The sequence below is a fragment of the Juglans microcarpa x Juglans regia genome, chromosome 2D (assembly GCF_004785595.1).
Source record: "Juglans microcarpa x Juglans regia isolate MS1-56 chromosome 2D, Jm3101_v1.0, whole genome shotgun sequence".
Lineage (NCBI taxonomy): Eukaryota > Viridiplantae > Streptophyta > Magnoliopsida > Fagales > Juglandaceae > Juglans > Juglans microcarpa x Juglans regia.
Window position 1 is genome coordinate 10768871 of NC_054596.1, and position 11696 is coordinate 10780566.

The window sequence follows — 11696 nt, forward strand, 5'->3', positions numbered from 1 at the left end:
CGATAAGGTAAAATCTAAAGAGAAGTGGGGGATTGGGGTGGCTAGGGTTTCATCTGTAAATTTTATAAGACGGGTTGCCATGTTGTAAGGGTTGAACCTGAGTAATAGTTAAAACCATCTATTTTGGGTCGGGTCTCATCGATGGGCCGAGCCAATCGATTTTATGCACGGGCCTTAGAACCACACCAAAATCAATGAGAAAATAAGTGCCAAATGAGTCATCTTCTACCACTATTGTTATCTCTTTTGTACATTTTTAAGCTGTACCTTTTTTTAATTATTTTCTAATACATTCCATTCTTTTCTTTTTTTTAAGAGAACTGCTAAAATTTCCATTTAAAAAGATGAATAAGTTTATTATCTCAATTGTCTGCGTTTGTATATTGAACTGAGTTGAGTTGAGTTGAGTTGAGATGATAAAATATTGTTAGAATATTATTTTTTAATATTATTATTATTTTAAAATTTGAAAAAGTTAAATTATTTATTATATTTTATATTAGGATTTGAAAAAATTGTAATGATAAATTGAGATGAATTTAGATTCCAAACGAAGCTTATGCTCATTACTCTCTTAACTCAACTGGCATTTGTATTCCTTAAGGCTTAAATAGTCCTCTTAATTGTTGACAGGGTTGTGTAAAAAATAATATATACGGTATACCCAATAAAATATGAGAAATATTATATATAATTTCGTATTTAATTTTTTTTAAAAATAATTATACGATACTTGTAAATTTACGATTGCAACTCTTATTTCTCATAATATATACTAGCAACAGAGATGCAGCCTATGGATTGAATTTACAATTAACCCTATATTAATTTTGAGAAAAAAAAAAAAAAAGGTGGGCTAATCAATCAGAAGTCAAAACCACGTTATAATTACTAAAGCACCAATACGAGGGAAAAAAAAAAAAAGAAGAAGATAAAGTCAAATGAATGCTTCGATTTTAATTTTTCTTTGGTCAATAAGGTGTCACTAAGAAAACTACTATCATAAAAATTATCATGGTAGTAGTTTGGATGATGAATTAAAATGAGATAATTTATAAATAGTAATGAAATAGTTTGAGTTGAGATATTTTATAAGGTTTTAAAAAATAAGAAAGAAAAAATTAAATAAAAATATTATAAAATTAAAATATTATTTTTATATCTTGAAAAAAATTGAATTGTTTCATGTGTTTTATTTAAAAGTTTAAAAAATTTATAATGATTAGGTAACAATTATATAAAAAATTGAATATTTGAAATTAAAAAATAGGGTAATGATACCTTACACATCTTTTACTACCCAACTATTTTCTTTTTCCTCTTGTTCTTTGGATTTATATTAAAAATCTCATAATATGACCTTGCATAATTTAGAAGAAAATAAATTTAATCAACTAATATAATCATGTAATTTAATTAAAAATAAATTCAATTTTATAAAAATTGATATTAAATTTTTATAAAATTGAATTTATTTTTAATTAACTTACACGATTACTTGGTTGATTGAATTTATTTTCTTATAGATTATGCAAGAAAATCATATTCTAAAATTTTTAATCTAGTTTCAAAAAGTAAAAAGGAAAAAAAAATAGCTTAACAGTAAAATAGTAGTAAAGTAGGTGTAAGGATATCGTTACCCTAAAAAATATTTGTGTTTGTGATATTTAGATATTAAGATAAGATGAGACGAGATGATACGATATGATATGAGAAAAGAGACTTTTGTTATCTAAATCAGGCCTTAGCAGTTCAAAAAGTTAAAGAGTCTACTAGTTTGCCACTACCATACGATGAATGGCTCGAAACGGGTGTGCCTCTGTATGTTGTTTCAGAGACTTCATCTTTCTTTACCAAATGTAGAGCAATGTGTTGAATTTTTTTCTGCAAAAACATGGCAACGCATCATCCTCATTACTCCTGCATGTAACTGGTCTAATTCGATTCAATTTTAGACAAAATTTAAGACCAAACCTATATGTAACAATATCCAAACCGGACTTTTTTCACACGGGAGCAAAGCAGCCTTAAAAATGCCTTGCTCCAAGTGAAAGAAGCCCAAAGAGAGAATTGGGCTTTGTTCCCTCTTTTATTTTCGTTTATTTTATTTCTATAGCAACTACCTTCAAAGCAGCTTTAGGATTAGTTTCATGCCAGCACATGAATGATAGAGTGAATCTATTGGTAACCATGGAAGCATGCATTATGAAAAAGAGAATGTAGAAGAGTTGAAAATAGGAGTTTTATTGTAAAATAAAGCACATATCCAGCATGAGCAAGCAGGCTGTAAATGATTGTCTGCACTTGGCCCCAGAAGCTGGACTAACATCCAAGCCAAGTATTTTAACAGAAGGTCTTCTCCCCAAAAATTATTCAAAATAAGTTTTTTCTTTGTAGGTATTATTCAAAGTATGAAGATGCTGTAGATTTCATCTGCCCATCAGAAGCTGATAATCCCCATAATTTCTACCTGCATTATAGAAAGGCAACTTTAAGAATAATGAAACAAATATAAAAACAACAAGAATGAAAACAAATACAAAATTTCACGATGGTACATCATTAACAACAATTATTCATTTATTCTTCAGGAAACATTCACTAGAGTAACAAATAGTAAAAAATGGGCATTTTATCCATAAAAACTAGAGCAAGTTTTCATAGAAGTATCAGTACCTTCTTCAGGACTGAATCTTCCAATGACAATTAAAACATTCTGCAAAGACCAAAAGATTGATTAACATATCTTTACGACCCATATAGTTACCATTAAAAAGATAAATATTAAGTTATCCATCATCTAGGTACAGTATCATAATCCATAGTGCATCAGTAATAAGTAAATAACTGAAATTCACCAGCAACAGATTCTGAAGTATAACACATCCTTAGGATATCTTGAGTCGATAATACAGCCAAATTTTGTTAACTGAAAGCCCTCAGCATGCAATTTTCAAGATCATAAGAAGAAAATATCCATTTTAGAAGATGATGCCAGAGTTCGAATCTCAAAAAAAAAAATACGTAGTTTTAAATTGCATCTCAGATGCCAGCACTCATAGTCCATTGTCTATACTAGGAAAAACTGCACACAAAATAACCAAATATAGAACAAGTAAATTTACCATTAACTGTAAAGTTCATAAACATTTTCAAAAGAAGGTGGATCCATATATTTTCCTTTATTGTAACTTCAGTTGTCAAGCATATATTGGAGTGTAGCTTTTTAATTCACAGTTAAATGGATAAATCCTATGGATTTTTTGTGGATAGTATTAGCAATGCAGGCAGCTCACCACAAATAGCATGAGAGCAAAGAAATTAAACACACGATGGGTATACAAAGACTTTTACACTACAGATCCTGCTCCATACAAGAAATTTGAAAAAAGACGAAGAAGAAGAAATTCAAGAATTGCAAAGCTTTTTTTGATAGGAAAGCAAGAACTTTTATCGATAGCAATAGGCATAGCCCATGTACATGGGTTGTATACAAGAGAAACACCTAAGCAATTGCAAAGATTTCATATCAAAATGTGTGGCCTTAGCACAAGGTGCATGATAAATTGTCAAAAATAATGTGAAAATGTTTTTTTGGAAAGTAAAGATCACGAGAAAATATGGAAATCAAGAAGATGAAGGTTATGATTTTTCTCTTGCATTTCTTCCAGTAATTAGAAAAATTAAACAATGACTTCTAGGAATTACCCTCTTCCAAATTTGACATTATATGAATGAAAAATCAACACCTAGAGAAACCTACAAGAATGAAGACACGTTTTTTTTTTGTTAGGTGAAAGAATGAAGATAATATCATAATCTCATAGTAGAACCCTCTACATACAAAACAAACCATGTATACAGTGATCAAGTACAACCAAAAACCATCAAGGTTCTGGTTTAAAACATCAAAAAGCCTGAAAAAAACCCACTCCCATAGCCCTTTCCTGGATTAATTAAACAGTATCCAAGCCATTGGAAGTACATAGATAAAACGTCCTATGAGCCAATTATGTAACATATAGTAAGTGCATCAATACGCACAACATTCTACCATGGGATAGATCAAAATCAACACAGCCCCAAACTACTGACAATCAATCAATCATAGATTTACTTGGCTTGAGAGAAATACTGGCTCATTCAGTAAAGTAACTATCATGAAGTTAGACTTTTCTGCATATGCCAAAATGGAAAAATAAACTGTTTGAAACATATTAACTAATGTGCACAGTGCATTAATGCTAAATATCACCTTGTAGGAATTTGTTAAATATCACTGTGCAATTATCTGAAATCTTCCCTTACAAAGAACAGAGCAACAAACTTCATCTAAAATCAATTGAGGACAATAAAAGAGTCACAATTTTCAAGGGAACTCTAAAAACTGCATACACTTTGGTTTAGTTTAATAATGTTCATAGCAGAAAGAAAAGGAAAATGAAATACCAAACCAAAAAATATCCTCTAATGGATTTAAGAAATTCCGTTTGTTGAAGTGTTGAAAATGATAACGAATACGCTACAATAAGGTGCCCGTTTGGATAGTGAGTTGAAATGAGATGAAAGTTGAAAGTTGAATAAAATATTGTTAGAATATTATTATTGTTTTGGGAATTGAAAAAGTTGAATTATTTATTATATTTTGGTGGAAAAATTTGGAGAAGTTGTAATGATAAGATGAGATGAGATGACACACTTTCACTATCCAAACAGGTCCTAAGACTAACAAGAAAGCTTGCCTTCATAAAAGGGAATTTCATTCAGTGCATTCTCCAGACCACAATAATTCCATCATCAACAAATGCATGATGTTCATTAGGCCTGTATAAATTAAAAGCCTATACTACCCAAGGTTCAGAAAAGCTTAATCTTGACACTGGCAAAATTTAGCCGACCTAGAACGATGCAGTTTATGCTATAGATGAAGATCAACAACAAAAATGGCTGCAAAATGGGCTAGCCTCTAACACGCTTAACTCAATCAAACTGTACACCAAACAACAAAAGATATGAATATATAATATATAACCAATATCATGTTAGAAGCATGTGTAGGCTCGTCTTGGGAATTAATGTCTATGCAAATGTTTAAAAAGTGATAAAGCAGTACTGAACATAACACTAAAGATGATCAAACTAACTGATGCATCTAGACAACTTAGCCTATAAATTAGGGTCAATGGATGCCTAGAGTTATCCATATCCTTGTGAAATGGTCTTGTATATCAGACCATGCCATGACAAACTTGACCAATATGGTCTTAACAACCAAAGACTAGACAATCCACCTGACTACAGTGAAGTTCTGTTTCAATCAATGAAACTAGGCTGTTCTAAAGGTCGAAGGGCCCCACAACAAGGTCGTTTGTATCACCATAGATAATTTTCCCGGAATGGATTTTTTTTTTTTTTTTTTTCCCGGAATGGAATACTCATCGACAGGAGTAGTGTAGGGCACTAGATAAAGGAGAGGACTACACTCCCCCGAAGGGCAAGGAATTGGGTACTGCTCACCATTGCCTTGCCGATGTTACCAAGAATACAAGGCAGCTACTGACTCTCATAGGATAGTATTTTTTACTCAAGATAGAAAGAGGGCTTTTAAATGATGGCACATTGGAGGTCTCTATTTAAAGGTCAGATGTGCACACAAAGTGCTTCTTAAAAACAGATTTATGTGCGGGAGCCGCCGGTGGAAGGGGGAATAAATAACTGCTTTTGGACAAGGCGAAAATCATTGGAACTAAGATAGAAGGCAACTCCTCATATCATGCATACTATTTGTCCCTATTACACTTGGCTGCCATGGGCACCAATTGTAGACAGATATTGAGAAGGAATTGTTTGGAAACAGTTTTAGAGCACCTGAACGTTAGAATGCTGAAGATTATATAGATGGAAACCTGATACAAAACCTCTTAATCCGCACGTTTGCCTATAAGAGATCTTTCCCCCAATGTTGGTTGGAAGGACTTGAATTGACAAAAACAAGCATCTGAACACTCTTATATGTTATGGCCTGTTGTCAAAGGTAAGTCCTGGCAGTTTTTTGGCTGAAAAAGATGAGTTAAATTAACCCTGGCGTATATTATGTGGGAAGAGCAGATGTAGGACAGCGAGTAAATCAGCGAGAAGAGCAGTCTACAATCAACTAAGTGGTCTAGACTGAAACCAAAGTTATTCATAAAAATAATAATAATAATAATAATAATAAAGACTCGCACCAAAGTTTGTGAATTTAGTCTTTAAAAGTGGAATAGAATCTGTAAGGTTTATGAGCCTGAAAGCTAGCAGGAGGTTCAAAACAAACTGCAGGATTTCTGTGAAAGCAGCTATTTTTTGGGTTATAATTTCGACTCTAGCAATGCTTGAATCTGATTCATTTGCTTATATATGCAAATTGATAATCATTAGATTGCACTTTTAGTACATCAAATAATAAATACCATTCTATATACTAAAGCATTTTTTATATATAGAAAGTTAAGTGGTTGAGAGTTTTGGTCGACCAAATTATTAGACGGTTTCTTACTATAAAAAAAAATTATTAGAAGGTTGATAATTTATTTTGAGATTTATTTATAAAATGAGTTTGGTCGATATATTACCCTCAATAAGAATTGATTTTGCAGTGTAAGAATTCTAAAATAGCTTGCAAAAACAATCAGCCCATAAATCATGACAGTTAGGCAATCACATAAATGAACTTTATGTAAAAGCAAGTCAATAATGCCTTAGGGCATTTTTTTCTTTCATTTTCTCTAAACAAAACATTTGATTGTTCTTCAGTACACTAGCATATCAGGAGAAAAAAACAAATGAAGATAAATACAGCCAAAACAAGGAAAACATAGTTCTTCACAAATTATTATTAACTACACAAACAAACAAAGCCATTTATCATTGAAACTGAGTGACGTCAGGCCATCATTTAAAGAAGAGTCGAAGTAACAAGAGTGGGATACGAAACTAAAATGAATTTAGGAACTTAAAAACTAAATGATCCCAACACCCATTAAGAGATCTCGCACCCCCCCCCCCCCCCCCCCCCCCCACCCCCACAACAAACACGCACAGAAAAGTCCAATAAAGTCTATACCCATTTTAGAAGCCTTAGTGGGGTTCATTGATAGAAATTATAATGACTTCACAATATTTAGGATCACCATCTTGATTGACTCACTCAAGTGCAAATCAAGGTCTGTATTCTGAATTTTATTAAAAAAAAGGTGCGTGTTTTCAATGTTGTTCTCCATAGAAGTTTGGGGCAATGAAGATAAGGCACTTGATTTTCATAAAAAGTGAGGACAGCTATAACTTCTAGAATGCGCCAGAAAGATTATAAAGGGATATGCACATAAAGAGAGAATGAAGATGTCATATTTGACTCCATTTATTTTAGGAAACAGAGAACTTTTTCTTGTATTAGAACCTTGTTTCAGATCATAAGAGAGAGAAGAAAACTACAAATGGGAAGGCCATCCAAAAGGGCATGAGGAGATTGATACAAAGGCTTCCTGGAACACCCCAGTCCTATGTTGGGAATTTGGATAGCCCAAATAGAGTGGGTAGATTATACAGTTAGGCATGGGTGCTAAAGTCCTACACTGGCCACTTACTAGGTGAAATTGGGCTATATAAGTGATTTCAGGGAAGGTTCAAATTGATCAGTCTTTTCGGTGTTATAATGCAAAGGTGGCTAGCACTTTTCCTTTAGTTGTTATCCTTCGCTGATTCGACGTGCCGATGGTTTATATCGGATGGAAAACTCCACAACAGGAAAGGCGAGGCCAAGATTCTAAAGGTAACAAAATTTAATACATGATACTATTAGTTCAACCCGATCCAAACCTATTAGTCAATCCTAATCCAACCCATAAATATTTTAGGCCTAGGTTATTGTTGAAAATTAACTGAAGTGATTAAGTTGTTTATAGCATGAAATGAAAATCATTCATGCTAAAAGCTTCCTATATCCTCATCAATAAAGTTCTTGTTTACTGATAAAAAAATAACTAAAAGCTTCTTATGTAGGTTTCGATTTCCAATACAGGTCCTTACTTTATTTGTTACTTTTTTCTGATTTTGTCATTAAAATGTAAATAATCTAAATTTAATACTTAAAATGATCAATTATTTCATTCGGCCTTCAGTTCTAGTTTGTGTAGTTTGTGTTACATGATAGATATTTTGATCGTGATTTTGGGATGATAAATTAATACTCTGCCGCATGCTAAACCATCTGGCTAAAGAAAAAGGCTTAAACTACTTGAATTGAGTGGACAAGATTGTTATTTTTCAACCAATTTGTTAAGTGAACTCAGTCAGTTACTATCAATAGACGATAGCTCAACCAAATCATATCCAATCTTTCACCATTCCTGGTCTCAGGATTGCAAAAGATTTCAAGTTTGACAACATGGCAGACCGCAGTAGTTTTATATTCTTATGCACCAATGATTGTGCACTCGTGCATAATAAACCAACAAATAGCCCTTGTAGGCTCAAACGACTGAAAAAATTTGTAAGGCCAGCAGAAAGCACCTCAAGATGTTATTATAGAACATGAATAAAGAGAAACATATAGAGCTGCTGATCGCTGTGCTGCTTGTATTGCATCCGTTGACACATAATCCCTCATCGTTCTCTGATAAGGTTAGAGAGAACTTAAGAAGTTTGTCTATAAATTTTAGTATTTGCTATTAATCAAATAAAAAGATTCCCTCCACAAATTTCTACCTGGTAGAATATCAAGATGATAATACCATTCTAGATTTCCAATATTTACAATCCCATTCATATTTTGCATAAGCTCATAATCATGAAACTTCAGCAAATCCCCTACATCACATAACAAACCATGTTCTATATATAAATGCCTAGTTACATTACATGGCAAACCTCCACCCTTAGAGCAATATGCACAGCGCTCTTAAAAAATTTAAAAACTCATGCAGACAATCGTTTATATGTTAAGTTCTTTTTACATATAATACTTACAAAAAAAAGTTCTTTTTACATATAACAAAAATGGTTACAGTACTCCTTTTGTCTTTCATTTTCTTTACATAAAAAAGAAGTATAATCTTAGGTACACTATGAAAGCAATACAACCAAGAGAAGATCAACACCACGGCTTGAAGATACACGCAAATTCTGACAAACAAGCAAGTGAAACCAAGACAAAATCATAAATATCATGGCTTACAGATACTCATGAATTTTATGTACTTAAAACAAATACACATAAATTCTGCCAGAACGAGGAAAACAAGCTTGATTACAATTAATGGTATAGTAAGCAGTGAAGTAATTTATCATTGAAGCCGAATATGGCAGGCCACCAAAATCTTAAATTTAATACCTATCTAGTTTAGACCTCGGCTAAATGATTCTATCGTCCGTGTCTTTTTTTAAATGTGTATCCTTTGTGTAAGTAAAAGATGGTACAAAATATTTTAGAAGATGAGTTTAACAAGATTTAAAGCAAAAATGAGGTATCATATATGCTTTTGGCCAATATCTACACACTGAGGTTGAGTTTACACGGCCCCGGGTGAGACCTTGCATGGTAAATTTCAATTATTCACACAAAGTATGCAACTTGTTCAAGAAACTTAGATCATAGTTGATTGTTACCATTCAAATCGTCAGAGATTTTTGTAACAAATGAGCATAACAAATTTAGGGATAGCAGTCAGTTAGATGGCATTAGAATCTCAATTGAATAAACTGAATAGAAAGAGCTTGAGAATTTACCTGAATCTGGCATTGAACACGTCTTCTCCACTTGCGATCTCCGTAAGTGAAGAAAAGTTGGGAACATAAGGCAGCGCTTGAAAGTAATGTATTTTGTCAATTCTGTGATATTTGCAAGTACGATTCGCTCGATTGAAAGAAAACATCGTTTTCTCATGATGTAAGATCAAGATGTCTCCATTGCCGAGCAACCCTACTATATGACAACAGGGTACGGAATACATAGGTATGCCGATGTGGACATCAATGGACCATTCCTTAGTCCAAGACGCTTGGACACCATATTCCTTCATTACCCAAACGTGAAAGCACCTACCATCATCATAAGGAAATTCAGCCAAGGCAAGACAGCCTCCCAGTACGCCCAGGCTCATCCTTTGCCCCCCTGTCTTTAGAGATGAATCAAGGAGGGGAGGTGGTGGAACCGGTTGGAACTTCTCGTTCTCGACATCAAAGGAACGTATTAATAATTCAGGTATAGCACGGCCCCAGAGAAAATGAATAAATCCATTCAGAAAGGTAGTGTCACGCACGCTGCTGCGCACATCATACTTCATTAGAACACTCCTCCAACCTCCCTCTCTGCCGAGGGTGTACACATCAGTGGGCATTTTTTCATCAGTTCCATTCTCCTTGTTCACAAATATAACCACCTTGAACTTCCGAGAATTGGGACAAAACCCAAGCCGCGGAGACACCCAATGCGGCAGGTTGGGCCTAATGGGTCTAACAATCACGAACTCGCCCGTTATCGGGTTACATACATATAACCTCTCTGCCAACAGGTCCATGCGGAACGACTCGCACAGAAGAATCAAACCATTGCAAGAATCCACCAGACTGAGTTTGCTTTGGGGAGACAATTGAGTTTGAGTGTCAAACTTCACTCTAACGCTATAGTGACTAATACTAATAGCATGATTACTACTGTCAGATGCCTCGAGATCGACCGCGTAAAGGTATTGTTTAAGGATGTCGTTTTGAGGTTGAAGGATGATGCTGGAGGGCGCTCTTGCTTGATACAATTGGGCGAAGTCAGGGTCTAAGAGAACACTGAGCCATGTTTTGCACACGCACCTGCAACTGAATATGGTTTTGAAAGGCAGTCTCAAGAGAATGTCTGTGAGAATCATCAGGGGAAGCAGTGAGATATTAGAGCTTTGGCCGGCCGTTTCGACCAGTGCTACTTGCTGTTGTTCTTCTTGAACAGTTGCATTTCTCTTCTTCTTGCCGGATGCATGGGAATGGGATTTTGTCCTCCTGCTTTTGCTTCCTCTTGCCATGGCAAAGGACTGTCGAGAGACGTTGGGGACTCAGGCTTCCAGGAAGAGAGATGGCTTCAAAAGGGAGACAGGGAGACAGACCGAGAGAGTTGAGGTCACAGCACCCTTTAAAAATGTGCGCGCACAAAAATGATAGGTACACATCAGATGTTGCTCATGCACAATCCACGTAATAAATTTTTGAGATTTTTTACTATTTACTCTCACATTTTATATTTATAATTTTTTTATAAAATATAATATATTTTTTATAAAGTATAATATATTTTTTATAAAGTGTAAGATGTGAAGTAATAAATAATAATTAATAAGAAGATTTTTTTTAAAAAAGTTTTCACTAAATTTTCATTTTTTTATAATTATTATTTTTATTTTGAAAATTTTAAATATTTTTCATAAATTTGTAAAATAAATATATCCATGCCAATTCTCGTGCCAAGTAATGTGCGACAGAACATTTGTTGTACATGCAACTCGGCGGCAGTTTTGCCATTTTGGCTGCTGTTCAGTCCAACCTCCATCCTAATGAAGCTAATAAAACAGAAGAGATAGAGATTGTAATCCCATTGGTAACGTTTCTGACGTATATACGTACGTATTAATCATAAAATATTTATCTGTTAAACAAATAAATAATAATCTATATAGAAT

General features: G+C 33.7%; 1 protein-coding gene across 3 annotated transcripts; it reads right to left on the reverse strand.

The window, feature by feature from the left end:
- Positions 1-2223: 2223 nt before the first annotated feature.
- LOC121251180 (F-box protein At3g07870-like) lies at positions 2224-11138 on the reverse strand. 3 transcript variants are annotated; one of them, XR_005937925.1, is made up of 4 exons: positions 9763-11138; positions 8548-8650; positions 2677-2716; positions 2224-2470 (listed from the first exon to the last, which is right to left on the reverse strand). XR_005937925.1 is itself a non-coding variant. In XM_041150544.1 (3 exons), the coding sequence occupies exons 1-2, from the start codon at positions 11043-11045 to the stop codon at positions 2707-2709; spliced, it is 1293 nt and encodes a 430-aa protein (XP_041006478.1). In that variant the 5' UTR covers positions 11046-11137; the 3' UTR covers positions 2224-2475; positions 2677-2706. The 3 variants fall into 3 exon arrangements, 2 of the variants coding, with proteins under 2 accessions (XP_041006478.1, XP_041006477.1); XM_041150544.1 differs by lacking the exon at positions 8548-8650 and having other exon boundaries at positions 2224-2475; positions 9763-11137; XM_041150543.1 differs by lacking the exon at positions 8548-8650 and having other exon boundaries at positions 9763-11135.
- Positions 11139-11696: the final 558 nt, after the last annotated feature.